We start from the raw sequence: 26,656 nt of genomic DNA, 5'->3' as shown, positions 1-26,656 counted from the left end.
TATTTTGGGGCTCTGTGGTGTCTGTTTGCATTTGTAAACAGAGCCCCAGAACCAATAGGGAGCTCTTCTCTCTAGGTTAATCTCTCTATAGGTGATGTAAAGTTTGGTTGTTGCTTCCTAGGTGGTTGTAGAATTTAACTCTCTTTTCTGGATTTTGATCATTAGCGGGCATCGTCCTAGTTCTGCTCTGCATGCATTATTTGATGTTTTACATTGTACACAGAGGATGTTTTTGCAGAATTCTCAATTAGGTATTTGTCATTTTGTACATTTTTGGTTGGTGAGTGGACCCCAGACTTCACAACATAGAGGGGCATGGGTTCAATGACTGATTAAAAGTATTTTTAGCCAGATCCTAATTGGCATGTCAAATTGTATGTTCCTTTTGATGGCGTAGAAGCCTCTTCTTGCCTTGTCTCTCAGATCATTCACAGCTTTGTGGAAGTTACCTGAGGTGCTGATGTTTAGGCCAAGGTAAGTATAGTTTTTTCTGTGTTCCGAGGCAACTGTGTCTAGATGGAATTTGTAGTCCTGGCAACTGGACCTTTTTTGGAACACCATTATTGTTGTCTTACTGAGATTTACTGTCAAGGCCCAGGTCTGACAGAACCTGTGCAGAGGATCTAGATGCTGCTGTAGGCCCTCCTTGGTTGGGGACAGAAGCACCAGATCATCCGTAAACAATAGACATTTGACTTCAGAGATGAGTAGGGTGAGGACGGATGCTACAGACTGTTCTAGTGCCCTAGCCAATTCATTGATATACACTGAGTATACTAAACATTAGGAACACCATCCTAATATTGAATTGCTACTTACCCCATTCAAAGGCGCTTAAATACACTGCTCAAAAAAATAAAGTGAACACTTAAACAACACAATGTAACTCCAAGTCAATCACACTTCTGTGAAATCAAACTGTCCACTTAGGAAGCAACACTGATTGACAATAAATTTCACATGCTGTTGTGCAAATGGAATAGACAAAAGGTGGAAATTATAGGCAATTAGCAAGACACCCCCAATAAAGGAGTGATTCTGCAGGTGGTGACCACAGACCACTTCTCAGTTCCTATGCTTCCTGGCTGATGTTTTGGTCACTTTTGAATGCTGGCGGTGCTCTCACTCTAGTGGTAGCACGAGACGGAGTCTACAACCCACACAAGTGGCTCAGGTAGTGCAGCTCATCCATGATGGCACATCAATGCGAGCTGTGGCAAGAAGGTTTGCGGTGTCTGTCAACGTAGTGTCCAGAGCATGGAGGCGCTACCAGGAGACAGGCCAGTACATCAGGAGACGTGGAGGAGGCCGTAGGAGGGCAACAACCCAGCAGCAGGACCGCTACCTCCGCCTTTGTGCAAGGAGCACTGCCAGAGCCCTGCAAAATGACCTCCAGCAGGCCACAAATGTGCATGTGTCAGCATATGGTCTCACAAGGGCTCTGAGGATCTCATCTCGGTACCTAATGGCAATCAGGCGAGCACATGGAGGGCTGTGCGGCCCCACAAAGAAATGCCACCCCACACCATGACTGACCCACCGCCAAACCGGTCATGCGAATTTGCCAATCTTGGTGTTCTCTGGCAAATGCCAAATGTCCTGCACAGTGTTGGGCTGTAAGCACAACCCCCACCTGTGGACGTCGGGCCCTCATACCACCCTCATGGAGTCTGTTTCTGACCATTTGAGCAGACACATGCACATTTGTGGCCTGCTGGAGGTCATTTTGCAGGGCTCTGGCAGTGGTCCTTGCACAAAGGCGGAGGTAGCGGTCCTGCTGCTGGGTTGTTGCCCTCCTACGGCCTCCTCCACGTCTCCTGATGTACTGGCCTGTCTCCTGGTAGCGCCTCCATGCTCTGGACACTACGCTGACAGACACAGCAAACCTTCTTGCCACAGCTCGCATTGATGTGCCATCATGGATGAGCTGCACTACCTGAGCCACTTGTGTGGGTTGTAGACTCCGTCTCATGCTACCACTAGAGTGAGAGCACCGCCAGCATTCAAAAGTGACCAAAACATCAGCCAGGAAGCATAGAAACTGAGAAGTGGTCTGTGGTCACCACCTGCAGAATCACTCCTTTATTGGGGGTGTCTTGCTAATTGCCTATAATTTCCACCTTTTGTCTATTCCATTTGCACAACAGCATGTGAAATGTATTGTCAATCAGTGTTGCTTCCTAAGTGGACAGTTTGATTTCACAGAAGTGTGATTGACTTGGAGTTACATTGTGTTGTTTAAGTGTTCCCTTTATTTTTTTGAGCAGTGTACTTTGTCTTTCAGAGGCTGAATGGCACACGTACACAATCCATGTCTCAATTGTGTTAAGGCTTAAACATACTTCTTTAACTGATTGACTTGGATTTAACAAGTGACATCAATAAGGGATCATAGCTTTCTCCTGGATTCACTTGGTCAGTCTATGTCATGGAAAGAGCATGTGTCCTTACTGTTTTGTATAATCAGTGTACATGTTGAAGAGGGTGGGGCTCAAGCTGCATCCCTGTCTCACCCCACGGCCCTGAGGAAAGAAATCTGTGTGTTTTTGCCAATTTTAACTGCATACTTGTTGTTTGTGTACATTGATTTCATAATATTGTATGTTTTTTTCCCCTAACACCGCTTTCGATCAATTTATATAGCAGACCATGGGGGACAAATTGAATCAAAAGCTTATTTTTTATCATCAAAGCATGAGATGTTGCATTTGTTTTTATTTATTTGTTTGTCAATTACGGTGTGCAGGGTGAATGCATGGTTTGTCGTACAGTAAATTGGTAAAAAGCCATTTTGACATTTGCTCAGGACATTGTTTTCACTGAGGAAATGTAGGAGTCTGATTTTAATGACAATGCAGAGGATTTTCCAGAGGTTGCTGTTGACACATATTCCACAGTAGTTATTGGGATTGAATTTGTCCCCAGAAAATAGGGATTGGGGAGATCAGTCCTTGCTTCAAAATATTGGGGAAGATGCCAGAGCTGAGGATGATGTTAAATAGTTTAAGTATGGCCAGTTTGAATTTGTGGTCTGTAGATTTGATAATTTCATTTAGGATACCATCAACACTTTAGGCCTTTTTGGGTTGGAGGGTTTGTATTTTGTCCTGTAGTTGGTTATGGTAGTCTTTAATAGCTGATTCTAAGATTTGTAATTGATGTATGTATACGTTTTTGCTGTTTATTCTTTGTTATAGGACCAAAAAGATAGGAGAAGTGGTTTATCCACACATCTTCATTTTGGATAGATAGCTCTTCATGTTGTTTCTTTAGTGTGTTCTTATTTTCCCACAAGTGTTTAGATTATATGACTTGTGAAATTCCATTGATCTGATTTCTGACGTGCTGTTCTTTCTTTTTTCTTAGTGTTTTTCTGTAGTGTTTTAGTGTTTCACTATAGTTAAGGTGTAGGTTCAGTTTTTTTTTTATGTTTGTGTTTTTGGTTGGGTAGGTTTCTCAATTTCTCTCTTAGGCTTTTGCATTCTTCATCAAACCATTTGTCATTGTCTCTCTCTCTCTGTGTCTCGGTGTCCTCTCACAACGATGGTCAAGCTGCATGCAACTCCTTCCTTCCTTCCTTCCATCCATCTCTCTCTCTCTCTCTCTCTCTCTCTCTCTCTCTTCTCCATGTATATTTTTATGGACAGGTTGGGTGGAAAAAGAAAACCATGCTTTTTTTCTATCAGGTGAAGTGCTCGCTTTTGTTTTGATATTTTGTATTGTTGAAAAGGGTCAAAGTGGACAGGAAACAAGATCTGGTATAAATCCTTGAGAATGGTTTTGGTGATCCATATTATATCTTCAACTGAGTTCATTCCCTTTTATTGTTACCTTGACAACAAGGAAAGATCCTGAATCGAGGGGCCAACCTTGAACGGAGACATTTTAACCCTTGACCCCTAACCTTTCTACTCTCTTTAACAAGAAAGAAAGAGAGAGACAGAGTGGGAGGAAAAGGAAGAGAGAGAGTGCAGAGGAGAGAGAGGAATAAAGGGTGAGAGAGAAGGAGAGAGAGATGGAAGAAAGCATGAAATAGTGTTTGGAGTGGCAGAGTTGGGGTCTTGGAGGCTTTTGTTTGGTTTGTGGAAGAGAGGAGCCCTAGTGTCGGAGGAAGGAGGTTTACTAATGATCCCCCTGTTTGATGTTTTCTCTCCGGGCATCTGGAGATCCACTCCCTACCCCTCCCCAGAGACGGAGAGATCGAGAGAGAGAGAGAAAGAGGGAGGGTGGGGGGGCACTCTGCAAGTGCAAACACACACATACAGATTCTCTCTTTCTCAATGTCTACTTGAATGAAAGGAGTAAGCTCCAGTGTCTTTTTCCTTCTTTCTCCTGTCTTCTCCTCTCTCCATTTCTAATACATATCCAACTATTGGCCTTTAATGTGTGTAAATGCATAACCAGTAGTATAATATTCTTGATTATTTTAACCATGATTGATAAAATATTTAATACATTAGCCTATATCAGACCTGAAATAAAATACTGGGATTGCCGAGCTTCCATACTATTTAAACCCTGTTCGTGGAAATAGGCTTATAGAAAGACAGGGCTGATATTCACAGGCACACACGCACATGCACACACACACACACGCGCACACACACACACACACACACACACACACACACACACACACACACACACACACACACACACACACACACACACACACACACACACACACACACACACACACACACACACACACAATTCTCTTGGGCCGACTTCACAGAAGACAGTGTCTCTCCTGAGCCATTGCCTGAGGGTCAGAGATTTTAAGGCGGAAAGCTTTTAAAGCCAAATTTCAATGCCTTCAGAAAGTATTCACACCCTTTGACTTTTTCCACATTTTGTTGTTACAGCCTGAATTTAAAATGAATTAAAATGAGGGTCAACAAGTATTCAACCCCTTTCTTATGGCAAGCCTAAATAAGTTCAGGAGTAAAAAAGTGCGTAATAACTTGCATGGACTATGTGTGTGCAATAAAAGTGTTTAACATGATTTTTGAATGACTACCTTATTTCTGTACCCCATACATACAATTATCTATAAGGTTCCTTAGTCAAGCAGTGAATTACAAACACAGATTCAACCACAAAGACCACAGAGGTTTTCCAATGCCTGGCAAGAAGTGCACCTGTTAGTAGATGGGTAAAGAAAAGCAGGCATTGAATATCCCTTTGTGCATGGTGAAGTTATTAATTACACTTTGGATGGTGTATCAACAGACCCAGTCACTACAAAGATACAGGAGCCCTTCCTAACTCAGTTGCCAGAGAGGAAGGAAACCACTCAGGGATTTCACCATGAGGCCAATAGTGACTTAAAACAGTTACAGAGTTTAATAGCTGTGATAGGATTGCATCCTACCTGGCAGGTCGCTCCTACCAGGATCTGTGTCTGCACCAAGTGCTCTCACTACTGGTGTCCCCAGGGCTCGGTTCTAGGCCCTTCTCCTCTTTTCTCTTTACTCAAAGTCACTCGGCTCTGTCATATCCTCACATGGTCTCTCCGATCATTGTTATGCGGATAACACTCAACTACTCTTCTCCTTCCACATGTGGTGACACGCATCTCTGCGTGCATGGCAGACATCCCAGCTTGAATGTCGGCCCACCACTTCAAGCTCAACTTCGACAAAACTGAGCTGCTCTTCCTTCTAGGAAAGGCCTGCCCGCTACAAGACCTCTCCATTACAGTTGACAACTCCACAGTGTCCCCGTCCAAGAGTGCAAAGAACCTTGGCGTGACCCTGGACAACACCCTGTTGTTCTCTGCAAACATCAAAGCAGTGACTCCCTCCTGCAGGATTATGCTCCACAACATCTATAGAGTACGACCAGGAAGCAGCGCAGGTCCTAATCCAGGCACTTGTCATCTCTCATCTAGAATCCTGCAACTCTCTGTTGGCTGGGCTTCCCGTTTGTGCCATCAAAACCCTGCCACTTATCCAAAATGCTGCAGCCCACCTTGTGTTTAACCTTCCTAAGTTCTGCCATGTCACCCCGCTCCTCCGCACACTCCCCTGGCTTCCAGACAAAGCTTGCATCATCTTCAAGACCCTGATGCTTGCCTATGGAGCAGCAAGGGGAACTGCACCTCCTTACCTTCAGGCTATTCTCAAACCCTACATCCCAACCCGAGCACTACGTCTCTGGTCTCTTGGCCCTCCCATCTCCCACTCAGCCCAGTCAAAGCTGTTCTCTGTCCTGGCACCCCAATGGTGGAACAATCTTCCCCCTAAAGTCAGGACAGTTGAGTCCCTGCCCATCTTTTGAAAAAGTCTGAAAGTATCTTAAATAACTCATGGCGCCTCCATAAAAAAAAAAAAAAAGAAATCCACTTCTCTTTTCCCACTAGCACAGACTTTACTGCTAGATACTTTGTTGAGGGAAAATGTACTTGATACAATTGTGATATGTTGTTGTCTCACCTAGCTATCTTAAGATGAATGCACTAATTTTACATTTCTGTGGATTAGAGCATCTGCTAAACTACAATTTTTTTTATTGTAAATGTGATAGGAGAAAACTGAGGATGGATCAACGATGTTGTAGTTACTCCACAATACTAATCTAAATGACAGTGAAAAGAAGGAAACCTGTACAGAATAGGAATATTCCAAAAAATGTTTGCAAAAAGGCACTAAAGCAATACTGCAAAAAATGTGTCAAAGCAATTGACATTTTGTCCTAAATACAAAGTGTTATGTTTGGGGAAAATCCAATAGAACACATTACTGAGTATCACTCTCCATATTTTCAAGCACGTTGGTGGCTGCATCATGTTAAGTGTATGCTTGTAATCCCTAAGCACAGGCAAAATCTTAGAGGAAAACCTGGTTCAGTCTGCTTTCCACCAGACACTGGGAGAAGAATTCACCTTTCAGCAGGACAATAACCTAAAACAAAAGACCAAATCCACACTGGAGTTGCTTACCAAAAAGACAGTGAATGTTCTTGTGTGGCCGAGTTACAGTTTTGACTGAAATCTACTTGAAAATCTAAGGCAAGATCAACAACCACTTTGACAGCTTGAAGAATTTTGAAAAGTATAATAGACAAATGTTTTCCATTTATGAATGTGTTATTCAATGCGTTTCTATGGGCTATAGTAATAAAGGCCAAATTCAATATTGTATCAAAAAATAAAACAAAGGGATCCTAAAATTCAAATAACTAAATGATCCACGGTATGACCATATGTTAGTTTAGTAGAACCCACCCCCAACAGCTTAGACTTTTAGAGGTTTAAAATGTTGAGGCTTCCATTTAACACCAAACCCGCTTTAAACCAGTCTGAGCTCTGTTAGCTCAAATGCTATCTCCTTAACTCCCAACACCAATGCTTATAACCAAGTTTGCTACTTCGCTAATTCTCCTGCTTGTTTCCCCTCAGCCATCCATTCAAAACTCCAAAACTCCAGGGAGCCTTGTCCTGTTCTGCCCTCTGGCCAACTGTATAGGAAACCCACTCCCTTCCAGGAGAATGAGGGATGAGAATGGTGTATTTGGAAAGAAAGGGAAACAGCCTTCAACAGAGGAAGAACCCGCCTAGGCATCTTCATAATCTACCACAGAAGCCGTCAAGCAACCACAGGGACATCCTCTGTCTCGCTCTCTCTCTTCTCCTCTCTTCCTTTCATCCTCATCCCTTCTTTCTTTCTCCTCTTTTTCTCTATATTTTCTTCCCGTGGAGGGCCCGCTGACAGCTCAGACAGCCAGACTCCTTAATTCCCCCTCTTATTCCGTTAATCTGTCATCTTTATCAGGCTGGGGGGGAAGTGGAGTGGGGCTGGGGAAGGGGCCTGGAGCCGTGGCCCCCGATCAATCTCCACATTACAGCTGACAGAATGGTGCTAATGACTTATTGATCCCCCTTCTGTGAGCTGGGCCTCCGCCGGCCCTGAAAGCCCCTCATTGATTGGCTACGGACCGACGGGGGGTTGGGGGAGGGAGGGAGGATCTTCCGTTCATACTGAGAGAGGGTTCACCACCGCCACTGCCGCGCCACACACACGCATTAACACACACGCTGTTCCTCTCTCCCACAGCGCAACCTCAGGGGAGCAGAGATAGATGGGGGGGGGGGGGGGGGGGGGGGGGCAAAGGGAGAGATGGATAGAGATTAGGGAGTGAGATGATTAAAGAGGAAAAAATGTAGCTAGAATAACCCATGAATTTATAGGAGGGCTGGGTTCACCCACTGTATATCAGTGATCAGGGTGTGTGTGTGTGTGTGAAAGTTTTGATGCCCAGAAAAATGTTTCACAGTGGTGCATGAGTTCCATGATGGCATGATGGCTAATATGCAAGATCACCAAGAGTCATCTGAGTAGTTTCCAGTCACAGAGTGAAACAAGGCTGTGTTCTAGCACCAACTGGGATCCACTTCAACTACCGCTTTGATGGGGGGCTGTTCAACCTGAGGAGGATGCATGCCAACACAAAGGTTGAGGCGGTGACTGTCTGCGACACAGAGGTGGGTAGTAATGGGCTACAAGTAACGCGTTAGATGTACTTACACTAGTCCTTTTCTAGTTACTCTCTGTGGGCTGTACTTGTACTCTTACTCAATTAATTTCTGAAGGACGTAGTTAACTTTTTACTCTGTTACATTTTACCAAATCACTTCAGGTACATAGCTTTATATTATTATATCTTCGCTGTCAGATTAAAACCTTGTCACTCCAAATGTTATTTGTAATTTTTTTACATGAATCGGTACTATTGGTTCCCCCTTTACGTGTGTAAGAACGTTTCACGACCCCTTGACCAATGAAATGTATTCAAAATATCTTGTCATCAAAACTCTCAAGTCCAGTGGCTTTCAAAGTTGTCTGTCAAACTCTGCATCTCCATCACCTCTTGAAGTGAAGTGCACGTCTTCACTCCTAGGAACATTTTTGTTTGTGGGTTCTTAGCCAAACACGATCAGAGGTAAGTTGCACTATAATTACCTTCTAACTTTGTAATATTATATATTTCTAGAGTAAGATTAGTATTTCTCTGATATAATTCTGCTGTTAAAATTGTGTTTTGAGGGCGAGTGCAAATGAAATGGCAAGGTAGCTAGCTAACTAGCTGGCTAGTTTGCTTTGGCTAACCCAGAATCTGACAGAATGTTTGCTGTCTGGTTTTTAGTTCCCCATATGGCCTCTGCTTGTTGGCGAGGTTAACTAACCACCTTGTCATTTGCATAAAGAGTGAACAGATAAATCAGATGTGTGTGGCAATAGCTAACTAGCTAGCTATCATATTAGGTTGCCTCTAGTCAACGGGGGGGTGCACCTTTTGGTTTTTGCCCGACCACTACACAGCTGATTGAAATAATCAAAGCTTGATGATGAGTTGGTTATTTGAATCAGCTGCACTCCATTGCTCTCTCAATGTGTGTGTGTGGTGTGTGTGTGTCTAAATTCCGTTTTTAGCCCTATAAGCACATCTGTCATATAGTGAAACATCTCAGTAAGCTTTTTGTGCGTACTGCGATGTGCTTATATAGCTACTAGAAATAAATTAGTGGCACAAGCGAGGGGGAGGAGAACGGGCCAGCCAAGAAAATAAAATAGCCTTCAAAGAGGAAAGGAGAAGTTCGGAAGAGGAGGATGGAGGGTAAATCCTAGCTTGACAGGAAAAAGATGATTGCGTTGTCTATGGCAATTGATATCTGCACTGTTTGATTATTTATTACTTACACGATTCTTACCTGAATATCTACCTTGATGTTTAATTCCATCCGGAAATGTGTCTGATTTGCATACTAGTAACATGATTGTGTAACGATGTGTGCTGAGAGTCGGGAAGCAAGTTCAGGGAGTGAGTGTCTTAATAAATAAATGAAACCAACACGTAACACAAACAAAGCACAGACATGACCCAGGAACAGAAACAATAACGCCTGGGGAAGGAACCAAAGGGAGAGACATAGATAGGGATGGTAATCAGGGAGGTGCGCGTAACGATGGTGACAGGTGTGCGCCATAACGAGCAGCCTGGTGACCTAGAGGCCGGAGGGATCACACGTGACAGTACCCCCTCCCCGGCGCACGGCTCCAGCTGTAGGACGCCCTCCAAAATGACGATCCTTGGAGATCAGGAGCGGACCGGTCACCTCTGCTGAGGCGCAGAAAACCTGTCAATCCAACTGAGACGCGGGAGCATGGTGACCTAGAGGGAGCACACGTGACAGTATCCCCTCCCTGGCGCGTTCGGCTCCAGCTGCAGGACGCCAACCAAAGGGACGGTCCCGGGGATCAGGAGCAGACCTGTCTCCCCTGCTAATGCACAGGAACCTGTCTCCGGCTGGGGTGCGGGAACCTGACAGACCGGCTGAGGCAGGGGAGCCTGGCGATTCTGCGATGGCATGAAAGACAGACGAGCCGGCTGAGGCAGGGGAGCCTCTCGATCTGACTGAGGCATGAGAGCCTGTAGCGGCTCCAGGACCTGACGTCATTCCCACTGACACACAAAAAAAAGACTCCCTGATGCTTCGGTTAGTTGAGGCGTTATTCTGTAACGATGTGTGCTGAGAGTCGGGAAGCAAGTTCAGGGAGTGAGTGTCCTAATAAATAAATGAAACCAACACGTAACACAAACAAAGCACAGACATGACCCAGGAACAGAAACAATAACGCCTGGGGAAGGAACCAAAGGGAGTGACATTTATAGGGAAGGTAATCAGGGAGTGATGGAGTCCAGGTGAGTCTGATGACACGCAGGTGCGCATAACGATGGTAACAGATGTGCGCCTTAACGGGCAGCCTGGTGACCTAGAGGCTGGAGAGGGAGCACACATGACAGATTGATAGTGAAATGTCGATATTGATTGTTTGACTGTTGTAATACTTACCTGATCCTCCTTGATACATTCTGAGTAAAAAGTGAAACATCACACTTGGTGTTAATCTTTTTAGTAGGCTACGCATTCACCATGTACTTAACATTATACTGTGAAATCCATTTTCATCAATGCTATTGAAATTGTGAAATTATTCCAATGTCTCAAGTACCGTTTACTTTTTTATGAAATTGAGTACAGTAGCTAGGTTTCCATCCAATTTGCGACAGATTTTCATGCAAATACTATAAAATTCCCATTACAAAAATATGCAAATTTTCCATCCAGTGATGTGCTTCCACCAAAACAGCTGTCAAGCATCGATCATCATGTCACCAGAACAAGAACCTCAACATTTATTGGAAAGGAGCATCAAGCTCATACTTCCACTTCCACCACCCTGAAGGTCATCATCATTTATTTCATATGTAGCCTAATTTTAACTGAATGGCTTCCCGAATCGCAGTGGGAGGACCACACACCATGTCATCGCGTGACTTCAAGTTTACTTCGATATGATGGTTATTAGATCAATATTTGCGCATAAAGGCATTTACACCGCCATTTCTCGCATAATTAATTGTACTGACACAAAAAGATCCCACCATGTTGAACGAACAAATGATCTGCCGGCATTTATGAAATTGTACCGAAACTTCCTTTTTCCAACACAGCCATAGTGATGTTTTATATACGGGGACTTTACTCATATAACAACTGTGGACGGAAACGTGGTTAGTGATAAATATGAAGTCAACTTTGAATAAGACCGTAATTGAAACTGTACAGCCTGTCAGTCTTCATTGGAGACTACCTGTGCTGGAGGACATCTGCAAGATGGTGCTGGCAGGCTTAAAAAATACATACATGTCAAATCAATTGCACCAAGTTGTTGTTCTTTTTGTTTGCTGTCACAATTTACCATAAGGTGTAAAAAATCTCCTAACTAAATTTGGAACTAGCACTTAAGTCGTTTTCTGACCGCGTAATTGTTTACTTTTACTCTAATAGTTTCATAAGAGGGCTACTTTTACTATAGTAAATTACAATCTAATTAACAATACTCTACCCATTTCTGCTGCGACCTCTTGTCTGCAGACTATTAGCTCCTGGCTCACAAGCTGTTCTGCAGATCCTCATGGACAACTTTTCATCAGCCTTACAATCAGTACAAAGAAGACCGAAGTTATGGACCAACCTGACGCTGGTAATCCTTTACGTTGACCCAACCATCTCTGTGAAAGGTCAGAAACTGTCAGCTATGCAGCGGTATAAGGTACTGCTTCGCAGTGCTTGAGGCGTCAATACAGCCCCAGGTTCGATCCCAGGCTGTGTCCCAGCCGGGCCCTGACTGGGAGACCCATGAGGCGGCGCACAATTGGCCCAGCGTCGTCCGGGTTAGGGGAGGGTTTGGCCGGCCAGGATTTCCTTGTCCCATCGCACTCTAGCGACTCCTTGTGGCGGGCAGGACACCTGCAAGCTGACTTCAGTCGCCAGTTGTACGGTGTTTCCTCCGACACATTGGTGCGGCTGGCTTCCGGGTTAAGCGAGCAGTGTGTCAAGAAGCAGTGCGGCTTGACAGGGTCATGTTTCAGAGGATGCATGGCTCTCGACCTTCGCCTCTCCCGAGTCCGTACGGGAGTTGCAGCGATGGGACAAGACTGTAACTACCAATTAGATATCACGAAATTGGGGAGAAAAGGGGGTAAAACTGTGGACAAATTCACCTACCTTGGTAGCACAATGTCCTGTGCTGTTCACATAGACAATGAAACAAACATCAGGATCCCCAAGGCTAGTGCAGCCTTTGGCCATCTGCGAGATTCGGTGTAGGAAAGAACAGGCATCAAACTGGAAACAAAACTGAGGGTTTTCCAGGGAGTTATATTATCGACCTTTATTTATGGCTGCGAAACCTGGACAGTCTACAGTACAAATGCCATACCAGGACACTTAATCACTTTCACCTGAACTGTTTGAGGACGCTACTGAAGATCAAGTGGCAGGACAGAATCCCAGACACTGAAATCCTCAGCCATGCCGAAATGACGAGCATTCCCACACTGCTTATGAAAGCACAGCTCAGACGGGTGGGCCATGTGACCAGGGTGCCTGCTACCTGTCTCCCTAAGCAGATCTACTTCGGAGACATGAAGAATGGGAAGCGAGCACAAGGTGGGCCCAAAAAATGCTTTAAAGACACCCTGAAGACCTCCCTCAAGAGCTTTAACATCGATCTAAGCTAATGGGAAAGCCTTGCTCAGGATCGTCCCACCTAGTGGAATCTCATCCAGGATGGCGCTACCACCTCTGAAACCAGCAGCACCAAAATGCCATGGTGAAGAGAGAACAGAGCAAGACCAGTAATAACACAGCCGTCGGTCAAGAGACTACAGAAGTACCATGTCCAGTGTGCCAAAGAGTGTTCCGGGCTCAGATTGGTCACATCAGCCATCTGCGCACTCACCGTACCCCAGACTCAACCCAATGAATCGTGTCATAGTCATCATCAACCTATGATGGACGATCAAAAAGGTGTGTGGGGGTTTAATAGGAGTATGATGGACCAAGATGGTACTAACACTCCTTTTAAGGCAAATAATACCCTGTTAAAAAGAAATTTGGCCTTTTAAACACACAAACCTCCCTGACCCCCACCCCCCTCCCCGACACACACATCGTCATCTCCTCTATAACTACGTCTGGGAGTCTGAATGAAGAGAAAAAAAGTGATAAAAAAAACACCTTATCCGCCCGTTAGAGTCTTTCTGGTCTGACCGCAGAGCCAAGGTTTACAGTTTCCACAGGCAGCCAGACGCTAAGCCCGGCGCCCCTGCTCTCTCCCATCCTCCTCCCTCCCTCCCTCCCTCCCTCCCTCCCTCCCACAGCCCCAGAGTAGCCAGAGGCCTGGGAGGCGGACGGTGGAGGGAGGAAGGGAGGAGAGGAAGGAGGGGGGAGTCAACCCTCCTGTCTGTCCCTCAGATTTAATTAACGGCCCACTCCGGCGCGGAGACGGCCCAGCAGCCTGCTTCCCTTTCCTTTGACTCATGCACACAGACACGCGCACACACACACACACACTCACACACTGCCGCCACACCCGCTGTCTGCCCTCCCCTGATACCGGCACCACACTCCTTCATCGCTCTCTCTGTCTCTTTCTCCCTCTGTCTTCTCCCTCTCCAAACTTTTCTTCCGCTACACAACCTATCCCGTTCTCTCTGCCTCTGTTTCTCTCTCCCTCTTTACTTCTCTCTGTCTCTCTGTCCCTCTTTACTTCTGCCTGTTTCTCTAACCACAGGCCTGTTATGGAAGTTAGACACAGAGTGGGGAGTGAGCTGAATAAAATAACTGATGCTACAACAGAACAGAGAGCAGTTAGTACTCAATTATAGTATTACAGAGGTACAGCACTAGAGTAAGAAGTAATGTCTGTTTGGGTGTGCATCTCAAATGGCACCCTATTCCCTATATTATGCACTACTTTTGAGACCCTGGTCATATAGGGAATAGGGTGCCATTCAGGACCCAGTCTGGGTCTCCTCTGATACTGTCGCAATCCCACCACAGCCAGAGTCACTATTGAAATAGTTGATATAGAAACAAAAGTTCACCCCATTACATGATAGCTACAGTGTATTCGATAAGTATTCAGACCCCTTTACTTTTTCCACATTTTGATACGTTACAGCCTTATTCTAAAATTGATTAAATTGTTTTTTCCCCTCATCAATCTACACACAATATCCCATAATAAAAAAGAAAACACTTTTTTGTATTGAGCAAATCTATGAAAAATAAATCAAATGAAATATCACATTCACATAAGTGCTCAGACCCTTTACTCAGTACTTTGTTGAAGCATATTTGGAAGCAATTACAGCCTTGAGTCTTCTTGGGTATAACACTACAAGCTTGGCACATCTGTATTTGGAGAGTTTCTCCCATTCTACTCTCAAGCTCTGTCGGGTTGGATGGGGAGCGTTGCTGCACAGCTATTTTCAGGTCTCTCCACAGAAGTTAGATCGGGTTCAAGTCCGAGCTCTGGCTGGGCCACTCAAGGACATTCGAGACTTGTCCCAGAGCCACTACTGCGTTGTCTTGGCAGTGTGCTTAGGGTCATTGTCCTGTTGGAAGGTAAACCTTCTCCCCAGTCACAGGTCCTTAGTGCTCTGGAGCAGGTTTTCATCAAGGATCTCTCCGTACTTTGTTCCGTTCATCTTTCCCTCAATCCTGACTGGTCTCCCAGTCCCTGCCGCTGAAAACATCCCCGCAGTATGATTCTGCCACCACCATGCTTCACCGTAGAGATGGTGCCATGTTTCCTCCAGACGTGACTCTTGGCATTCCGATCAAAGAGTTCAATCTTGGTTTCATCAGACCAGAGAATCTTGTATCTCATGGTCTGAGAGTCTTTTAGGTGCCATTTGGCAAACTCCTAGCGGGCTGTCATGTGCCTTTTACTGAGGAGTGGTTTCCATCTGGCCACTCTACCATAAATGCCTGATTGGTGGAGTGCTGCAGAGATGTTTGTCCTTCTGGAAGGTTCTCCCATCTCCACAGAGGAACTCTGGAGCTCTGTGAGAGTGACCATCAGGTTCTTGGTCACTACACAATCCTGTCTCGGAGCTCTACGGACAATTCTTTTGACCTCATGGCTTGGTTTTAGCTCTGACATGCACTGCCAACTGTGAGATCTTATATAGACAGGTGTTTGCCTTTCCAAATCATGTCCAATCAATTGAATTTACCACAGGTGGACTCTAATCAAGTTGTAGAAACATCTCAAGGATGATCAATAGAAACAGGATGCACCTGAGCTCAATTTTGAGACTTATAGCAAAGGGTCTGAGTTCTTATGTAAATAAGTTATTTCTGTTTTTTTTTTTTTTATAGATTTGCAAAAATGTCTAAAACCAGTTTTCACTCTGTCATTATGGGGTATTGTGTGTAGACTGGTGAGGAAAACATTTCATGTAATACATTTTTGAAGAAGGCTGTAACATAACATAATGTGGAAAAAGTCAAAGGGTCTGTATACTTTCCGAATGCACTGTATAACATTTGAAACGGTTTATACCATCATGACAAGAATGGTCAAAAAACGAGTCAAAAGTTTATGTCAAGTATTAAAACTTTTCAAAACTCACTATATACATCTACACTCTCCAAAACTGATCTTACCAATAAGGTGTGTTCATTCTCCGTCCTATTACCTCCATGTGTCCCAGTGTTTGCATTTGTGTGTGTGTTTATGTGTTTGTGTGTGTACTTGTTTGTGAAAGTGTGTGTCTGTGCGTTCGTGTGTGTGTGTGTGTGTATGAACATGAGTGGGTCGCTCTCTAATTTCACCGGTAGACAGAATGTGAGCCAGTGGCTGATGGGATTGGACTTGTTTACAGACACAGATCGAGCCGCTTAGCCACCCTGTTAAATCTCCCTGTAATGCTCAAACTGACAGATTTTAGGCCCAGGCCCCCTCCGGCGCAGGCCACACCGCGCTCAAATCTCCCTCCCTCCCCCCTCATATCCCCACTACCCATCCCTTTGTGTCTTTCTCCATTAAGATTACCATTCACGAGCTGATTTCCCCATTAAGCTTAGCAGCCGATTAGACAGGTCTTTTTGGGAAATCCGTCCCAAACTGGGGTCTAAAAACACTGGGCGTCTGAGACTATAACACCCCCGTGTCCCACGCAAATGAGGAAGGATAGGCAGACACCCCTCCATGCCCTCGTCCCTCCACACCTCCACCCCTCATCCCTTTCTATTAGCAAACTGTATGGGCAATTAAGCTACTAGAGGGATGAGCTCAGAGAGACTGTGTAGAGGACGAGGTGTTGGATTTGTAGGATGATTATGCTACATGTATGACCCTCTGACTAATGGGATGAAGAGGAACAGACCGTCCACAGGGGATAAGGATCTGCTCTCTGAATACTATACTACTTGACCATGGTAAGGGTACTTCTTTATGGGTTAAATCTGTGGTTGGTCAACTTTGTTGGTAACTCTTGATAAGTTTGTATTGGCTGTTTTAAAGGAAACCAAACCATGGGTTACAGTTTTTCCTGGCCCATAGACTACTTTCAGAGTGAGGAACCATCTAACCTCAAGTTGTAGAATCCTGAACTTCCCTTTTAAGATAAACTTTATAAAGGACATTTGACACTAAGGTAAAGGGGATACCTAGTCAGTTGCACAACTGAATGCATTTAACCAAAAGGTTTCTTCCACATTTAACCCAACCCCTCTGAATCAGAGAGGTGCGGGGGGCTGCCTTAGTCGACGTCCAAGGCACCCAGGGAGCAGTTGTTGTTGGAGGTTAACTGCCTTGCTCAAGAGCAGAACAGCAGATGTTTCACCTTGCCGGCTCAGAGATTCAACCCAGCAGCGTCTCGGTTACTGGCCCAACGCTCTTAACCACTAAGTTACCTGCCACCCTTTACAAATGTAACAAAGTTTTACCACTTCCTTTTTATTCTGTGACTCACCTCCAGCCTTTTGATTTTTTCTTGTGACAAACTGTATAAACGGAAACTCAGCTGGTCTAAGCCTATTTTTAACCCACAAACCAGCAGGTCCCCACCTAACCAACATTTGGGACATAGTTTGGGTTAAAAAAATATATAATTGTCAGTTTAAAAGTACAGTATGTCGTTGCAGTAAAACAAGGCCCTTCCAGACACCTCTGACTACTAAAACAGTTGGGGACTTCCGACATGGCTAATCCCTATTATTGGTAGTGTATGTCTACTGAATAGAAAACACACACACACACACACACCCTAAACACACATATGCACAAAGCATGATATGTAAGGACAAAAAAACAGAAAAGACACAATACAACACACAACAGCTAGAGTATCTAAATACCAATTAACTCTATCGTGTCTAACTTTTGCCATGTTACCCAGAAATATTACACACGTATCTACCTCAAAACATACTTATCCAACATTCAGTCTAACTCCGGACTTAAACAGTCTGATTCAGAACAACTAAAACTAATGAAACAGTGTCTGGTGTTAGGGGTGTTTAACCGTGGGGCTGTAAGCTGTTAGAAGGCTCTAAGCTTAACACACACCATGGTTCCTTTATGCCCATGAAACTGGATTAATGGCAAACAAAGCTATTTATTTAGTGGTCATTTAAAACAGGGGGTTAAGGAAAAACCTGGAGTGCAATAGAACAGGCAAAAAAATTACATTTAGTAATTGACTTGAGAGCCACCTTCAGGAATCAGTAATAAGCTTACAGTAAGTTCCCCAATCAAACAAATTACAGAAAATTAAGGGACTAATGCATAATAGTGATTAATTACTCATGCTAATAGAAGAATACGTAACCTCATTACAAATATATGGCATATGGAGAGAGAAAAATAGACAAACACACATTTATCCTACCTGTGTGTCCTGTGTTGGTGCTGAGGTCGGTGGCGGGCTGGCTCTCGGGCATGCCGTGCTGTCTGGTGTGGTGGAGGTTGGAGATGATCGTAGAGAGGTCACTGTCACGACTGAAACACAGAGTCAGGGGGTTAGCAACACACATTGCTTTACATGACACATTAAAACACAACAAGGCACACACACATAGTAACACAACATAGCAAAACGCACACAACCCCCCCCCCCCCCCCCCCCCCCACAAAACTCCAACAGGGAAAGACACAATGTACCATAACATGGCACAACACAACAGCACATAGCTACAGCTACAGTTAATTAAATATGTCAGATAACAACTCAAAACAGCTCCATTCTACCTTGTCACTCACAACAAACTTCATCCTCAGAAGAAAATTCTACTATAGAATTATAACAAAACGTTATGCAGGAAGTGGAGAGTCTGATCTGTAGCATACGAAAGATCACACAAACGCAAGCGTATATCCACACACACAAATCCACTCATCACCACATACAGCTGTGTGCGCACACATATACACGCTCGCACACACACACACACACACACACACACACACACACACACACACACACACACACACACACACACACACACACACACACACACACACACACACACACACACACACACACACACACACACACACACACACACACACACACACACACACACACACACACACACAATTCTCTTGGGCCAACTTCACAGAAGACAGTGTCTCTCCTGAGCCATTGCCTGAGGGTCAGAGATTTTAAGGCGGAAAGCTTTTAAAGCCAAATTTCAATGCCTTTAGAAAGTATTCACACCCTTTGACTTGTTCCACATTTTGTTGTAAACACACACACCTATACTGACCAAGAACCTCTCATCTACCAACTGTATTTCTGTATACTGAAGCAATTGGAATTCAAACAGACTTCATGAGTGGCAAATCAACCTGTTCTTCCCTTGGCTTTGAGGTACAGTGCATTCAGAAAGTATTCAGACCCCTTGACTTTTTCCACATTTTGTTACATTACAGCTTAATTCTAAAATTGATTTTTTTATTAACTGGGAGACCAGTCAGGATCGAGGGAAAGATGAACGGAGCAAAGCACAGAGAGATCCTTGATGAAAACCTGCTCCAGAGCGCTCAGGACCTCAGACTGGGGCGAAGGTTCACCTTCCAACAGGACAACAACCCTAAGCACACAGCCAAGACAACGCAGTAGTGGCTTCGGGACAAGTCTCTGAATGTCCTTGAGTGGCCTAGCCAGAGCCCAGACTTGAACCCGATCGAAAATCTAAAAGGTCTGAATAAAGGGTCTGAATACATATGTAAATGTGATATTTTAGTTTAAATGTTTTTAGATTTTTTGCAACATTTCTAAAAAACATGTTTTTGCTTTGTCATTATGGTGTATTGTGTGGAGATTGATGAGGGAAAAAAATATTTAATACATTTTAGAATAAGGCTGTAACGTAACAAAATGTGGATAAAGTCAAGGGGTCTGAATACTTTCCGAATGCACTGTATGTATGACACCCCAATGACAGACTCCTAAGCACCAAGCACTTTTTGGTCTCATCCCTACTCATCTTGAACCTTACAGTAAGATACTTTATTCAACACATTCAGAACTCAACTAAGTCGCTTAAGAGCTTAAAATGAGATTATTGTTCCCCCAACATTCAGATGGGAGAAGAGACCAGTTTGTAGTCTCTGTCTAGATACACTACAGTGATTTTATTTATGTATGTACCTCATTGTTTAAAACATTCAAGTAAACTGCAGTAGTCCAACTGGAATACTGAGCCTCAGTCAGTCTGATTCGCTAAAGGCCAGACAGTTCAAATAGTCTTTTGTTTACTTCAAATACTTTAGCTGCATTCGACTGAGCTTGCCTGGTGCAATGGAACCAATAACATAGTCCCAAAAGTGCAAAACCTGCCCATCGGGCACTCCAGAACTCAGTGAAAATTGACCTTATTAGGTTACAGGGACGATGCACATTTAGCAACATTTCTGTAAATGTGCCAGTTTGCTAATTTTGAACTGAATTTTGCTGAAAGTATTTGAAAGGAAACTAAACGCCCTCTCTCTCCCACAGTGACACCACTGCCCTAGCCTCTTGTCGAGACCAAACCCGAGGAGGGTTTTAGTGGTTAGGGCTGCCAAATTCCCCACCAGCTCCCTCTAACCCAGCAGCAGCAGCCATGGACATAAGTGTGTCATGGAGGTACTTCCACTCAATCTGATTAGCGCTCTGATCGCATTAAACAGCATAATGATGTAAAATAGGCGCTTAGCATTTGAGGGAATATCCCAGACAAATTTCTCTGTCACTTTATGGCGATGGGCAAACATTTTGGTTCACTAAATGTTGAATTGGTTGTTCAAGAGTGACGTCCTCAAGTGTCTACTTTATTGTAGAAAATATAAAACACAGATAAATCAGATACAGATACATCTCATTAAATTAAATCGTTTTCCCCTGTTTCCTTACATTTGGAGCATCAAGTCCAACTGAATATGTCCAAATCAAGTTCAGTGAAGATTCTAGTTACAGCATAACTTTGTCTAACATGAAAACAGGAGCCATGGAACATTATTGCTAACCAGGAAGAGACAGCGGAGGGTGTCATGGTAACGAGGCAGAGTGGCTGGGGATGGTTCTGATTGGTCAGCACTCCGAGGAGGCCACATGGTTTGCGGCTGCTGGATGCTGCCTTTTTTACAGCACAATGATTATAGGCTCTGGCTCGGTAATGCCAGCCTGTCGTGCTCCGAGCTGTTATCCAAATTGTACAGAACAGATGCGGGGGAATTTATTTTGTCTGATTCTGACCACGTTGGGTTACCAGTCGCTTCTCAGTTAACGGGAGTCAGTGAGTCAAACTCAAAACAAAACCAAACGCAGATATAACATCCTGTCTGGTTGCTAAGCAAGCGAGGATGCTTTTGTTGTGCCGGGACGTCACACTTTCGGTGACACTAGTCCGACTAAGCCCTAGACCTAAATCAAAATACTTACAAGTTGTAAATAATATATCATTTTATTTGTTGATGTTTTTATTCCACTCAATTCGGAGGTCTACTTTCATAAGGTTCATAGTCAGACTGCTGGCCAACTCAGATTAGCCATGCAACTCAGTTCCGCACTCATCCAAAATTGAGATCCCGTAACCGCTAGCAACTAAAGCCTCACCTGCTCCCAATCACACAAAGTGATCGTGATAATGTCACGCTGAACTTCTCACTGAGGCTACGATGTTATTATCCCGTGGCTAAATAGCGGCGCTAAACTGTGACAAGCAAGGACATCGTTAGCACTGGTAATTAGCACACTTTTCCTGCGCTGTCCATTGTGGATGGCTAAAGAGGGACAGCCCCTCCCTCCGCCCACACGAGTGGCCAGGTCAAGGTCATAATCTGTGCCTAGGGCTATAGGGGATGAACATGGGGAGATGTGGCTGTGAGGGGGGCTGGGCGGAGGGAGGGGGGGGGTTAAGACCTAGCCTCCTGACTCAGCTCTCCCTCATGAATTTGGGGGGGGTGCAGCTAAGAAGGACATGAGCTGCGTATTATCACCCAGGCCGCACACTGGAGACAATCATCTCATCCTCGGCTCATCCTTAAACTGCTCAATACCCCCCTAATCATCTTCAGTTGGTCCAGTCCACAGGACAGACAGACAGACAGACAGACAGACACCATGACCCAGATGCTACTACTGTAATAGCCAGGCCCTAATGCAAGGTAACTTTGACATGGATTACTATGGAAACTACATGTATTCATAAGCAGCATAGAAAGGAGGTTATTTTCATTGCTTACTGTTTGAGAATCAGAGAGAATCAGAAACTGGATCCATTTAATCCAATGAGCTTCGAAATCTACTCATCAAAAGATGAATACTTTTAGAGAACCTTTAGAGAACATTGTTGTGAGTTTAGCCAGTAGCTAGGTTTCCACCAGATTTTCATTCGGATATTCTAAAATCTGCATAAAAACAATATGCACATTTTCCTACCGGAGATGTGTTTCCATCAAATGAACTTCTTGCGGATAAAAGGATGTGCATGATGATGTATTGCACATAAAAATACATTTTGCGGTTAAATTCCCATATACTGAATAAAAAAGTTTTCATTGCATTTTCATTTTTTTGTTGCTTCATATAGCGAGTGTGCCCACTCTGGTATTGGTATGTGTGCTCTAGCCAACAGCACTATCTGCGCTCAGTTGGCTAGAGCGCACCAAAAGCTGAGATTATTATTATGGACAAAAGGGTAAGACTATTTTTATTTGTCAACTGCCAGCCGAGCATCAATCATGTCACCAGAATAAGACCCTCAATATTTTTTGGAAAGGAGCATCAACCTCATCACCTTACACTTTCACCACCCTGTGAAGTTCATCATTTATTTCATCTGTTGCCTTATATCAATATTTGCGCATAAAACATGTCCACACACATTTTCTCGCACAAATCATTATACCAAACACAAAAAGATCCCACCTTGTCTAGCATATTTAGTTTTGTCAACATTTGGAAAGTTTACTTAAAAATGTTCTGTTTCCATCAGGCCTGTCATGAAGTTTTTATCCGATGTAATTCAATTGCATAAAAAGGTTGGATGGAAACCTAGTACGTATAATGCTCTATAACATCCTTTATAATAACTTATAATGTGTTATAACACTGACCATAAGCATTAATAATAACTCATAAGCTGTTTATTAAACTCATGAACTACAGCAGGACCCAAACAGAAAATAGCTCCCATAGAAAAGGCTCAATGGGAAAGTTACTGGAACTTCCTCCAAAGGGAGATGGCAGCTGCTGCTCTGACATTACTACAGGAGACACTACTCACACTCTCCTAATGCCATGAAAAGCATCTTCTCCTGGCATGGGACCAGAATAGCGGAGGGTGACCACCACGGTGCCACGCTGTGACATTGTCAAAGAGGAGCTGAGGTGACAAAGCTGGAGGGCATAGTGTGAGCTGGCACGGGTTGGCAGTCTGGGCACCCCGATGCCATGTCTGACACCACGACTGAGACCGCATTGATAGACAGGGGTATTGGGGGGGTGGGGGTGGAAGGGGAATGTGCGCAGCTGCCATGGTGGGGCAGAGGAGTTGTCACGCAGGTGTAGAGCGAGGCAGCTTGCATTCAAAATAGCACCCTATTCCCTATATACTGTAGTGCACTACTAGAGCACTTAAGTCAAATGTAGTGCACTCTATAGGGAATAGGGTGACATTTGGGACAAACATGGAGAGAAGACAGCCTTGGAACAGCTGGTGCCTGCAGGTATGCTGCTACTGCAGCGCCCTCCCTCCTCCTCTAACCTCAAGACAACAAACAGACCACACAGCCAGCTCCAACCTGCAACTGCAGGTGATCCACAGCCTTTACTCAAGCCAGCCCTGACTCACTTTTAAATATTACCATGTGATATAGGCTCATGCCAATACAAAGGGAGAGTTCAAAAGGAGACCGCTTTAATAACCATTGCTGAATTATCCTCATTCTCCGAATGTAAATAAGATATTTTCTTGAGAGAAAAAACTAACAATTGTGAAAGAAATTTAGGCTTAATGCAAAAACATGGATTTCGACAAATTGTATGTTTTGTTTTCAGACAAAGACTTGTGTTCGTATACCGCTCACATTTGGATGGAAAGACAGCCTGCAACTGTGGCAGAGCAAGAAGAGGGAGTCATAAATAAATCCAGAAATAGATACATAAATAAATAACAACAGGCCAGGATATCTCTTGGGCTTTCCCTGTTGTTCCTTACAGAAGCTGATGTGGGGTCGATAAGGCTGCAGAGAGAAAGGAAAGTACAATGAAATAAAAGAGTCTGCCATGTGAAGGCTTGGTATGGTTTTCTACCTAGGCTAAACTGAGCCAGAAAATGGTGTCTGAATCTAATCTCAATGTTTATTGAAGTAGATGTATGTTGAATCATTGATCAAAACAAATATTCTCCCCAAGGTCCTATGTGATATCAGATGTTGTTTCGATTATGATCTATTATTATCTATTATCTAATATTAACTATAGACTGAGTTGTCGCTTTGTGCAGAGCCGATATTACGTTTTACAAAGTAAATGTATGAGTCCAATGACCATGATAATTTGGGATTCAATTAAACAATTCTTCAAAACAGGGACATAGATTCAAAACAGAACAAGATTCTTTAGGACATAAACCCTAAAAAAGGCATGAGGGTAGGTTTCCTATAGTACATAATCATACAGCTTTTTTGAACAGCCCTCTGTTTAAGGTACTACCCTCCATATGTTTAAATGGAGAGACCCTGAGTCCTGAGTATCTTTTGCTTGCCCCCCCCCCCCCCCCCCCCCACACACACACACAGCAAGCGCAGTAAGAAGACAAATACTCAACTTCCATGTGTGGAAAACTCTGTTCTTGCTACAAACACCTCCTAATCTGTCATTGGATTGTTAGAACCCTGTTGCCATGGAGAAGCGGTGTGAAAGGAGCAAATAAGTCTTCAGCCTTTCTTCAGAAAGCTTGAAAAAACTTTATGTTCACTAATTAGTGCTTTCGGTGAAAGCCCTTTTCAGGAATTCTTCTGTCGCCATAATGTCCCCTTGCTGGCTTTAACCTTAGACACAATTCACCAAGAACACCATAAGAGGGAAACTTCAAAGGAGTAAGAGAAAGGTTAACCCTAAGCATTTGTTAGCTGTACATATGTACGCGATACATGAACAATACAGTACTGTTACAATATTCATAACTTTTGTTTTAGGAGCAAATAGCTGTCTATAAGGAGAGGAGCAGACACAGGCCAACCTCTTATTCATGGACTAAAGAATTTAACTTAAGAAAACTGTCTGGACAATTCTAAGACAATGCTATAACTGAGTATAGATGTCTACCCATTCCTCCACTACACAACTGTAAACACACATCTTTCAGTCTTACCTACTGGTTTTAAGGAACGTTACCTCCAACAAACTTTCTCTTTGCGGAGCTGAGGTTTATCCCTCAGCGAGCATTATTGTTGCATCTACATAAATAAATTCACAACAATTACATTTTCTCTTTCTACAATACAAAAAAATGACATAAGACAAAATTCTAATTTACGCAGTGAATAAATTCCACTTCAGTACATACCAGCCTTGTCAGGTATCGTTATGCTAGCAGAGGTTGTGCAAGTTGGCCCTCCCCCTGGGTTCAACCTCTAGCACCTTGCACATGAAAAGTTAGCTCTGCTATCCAGAGAGGGCCTGGACACCTTGCAGGAACTAGTTCCACCTACACAGAGTCACAGCGCAATGTTGTGGTGGCTATGTTAGCATCCGGCAGTTCGCGGAAGGCTATGCCTGGTGGAAATGGGTATGGCAGCTTTGTACAGTTACCTCTCTCTCTTTGTCCCCCTGCGGAAGGGCCTGCCACCACCACCCTCATGACAGCCTCCCTCCTCCCATTTCCTCCCATGTAATCTACTTAGACATGTATACTACACAAATAATACTGCTCTTTTCCCTTCAATAAGAAATGGGGAAACATTTTGCTTTTGAAATAGGAATAATTGTATCGTTGTATATATGAAATAGAAAAACATTACATAAACGCACGACTTAGTGAGATTTCCAGGGCTATAGACGTATGTGTTGTGTGGCTTTTTTCTCCAGAGGGTGCCACCTAAAAGCCCAACGTCAGCAGGTGGAATTTATTTAACCCTCTCCCTCAGCATTTTCAAAAAGTCAAAACCTTGTTATCTTGACGACGTCCAACTCAAACAATACTCAGGTAGGCTGTGTTTTCCCTTGAGTATAAGACACCTAAGCTACCACCGTCAAATATTTAGTGCCGAATTTGATTACCGATTGCATCAATACACTTGCAAGCCACTCCATGCAACAACAACAAAACGATTGAATATCTACCTAATCATTAAACACCTTTGTCTCGCCGTATTGGAAGCTTCTGTTTCTATGGTATTTGTTTTCTGATCAGGATCTAGTCTCCTCCCTATTCACTGGTTGTGACTTTGCAGTTTGAGTTAAGGGAGAGAGGGACTACCCCACACATCGAAGACATTTAACTTTTGTTCCAGATGCGCCGGGGTTGGACCATTAATCATTGAGTGGGTTCCCCCGGTTCTCTGTCCTGGTTCAATCAAGCCTCAGGGGGTTTGCCGGGTTCTAAAGTGTCTCGGGCACTCTTTGCTTACTCAGCAGGAACGATGCGCAGTTCTCCGCACTGTTCTGGTGGGCCTACTGAACTAATCACCTGTAAAGCCGATGGCCATTAACATTAATCCGGTTAAAAGATATAGAGCTCTCTAATGAACTTGACAAGTCCTCTTCAAGGATGACAACACCTCCGAAGACCTTTTTGACA

The 26,656-nt window shown here is 43.9% G+C and overlaps 1 protein-coding gene across 5 annotated transcripts in view; it reads right to left on the bottom strand.

Annotated features, from left to right (window-relative positions):
* samd11 (sterile alpha motif domain containing 11) overlaps positions 1–26,656 on the bottom strand; it is an 85,373-nt gene that overhangs the window by 37,639 nt on the left and 21,078 nt on the right. For all 5 annotated transcript variants that reach the window (XM_055892187.1, XM_055892186.1, XM_055892188.1 and 2 more), the window contains exon 4: positions 18,256–18,365. In XM_055892187.1, the coding sequence (XP_055748162.1) occupies positions 18,256–18,365 (110 nt within the window). The remainder of the gene's footprint in view (positions 1–18,255; positions 18,366–26,656) is intronic.

This window comes from Salvelinus fontinalis, chromosome 31 (genome assembly GCF_029448725.1).
Source record: "Salvelinus fontinalis isolate EN_2023a chromosome 31, ASM2944872v1, whole genome shotgun sequence".
NCBI lineage: Eukaryota > Metazoa > Chordata > Actinopteri > Salmoniformes > Salmonidae > Salvelinus > Salvelinus fontinalis.
The sequence above is the reverse complement of the archived record's forward strand: the minus strand, read 5'-3'. Positions and strand labels throughout refer to the sequence as shown.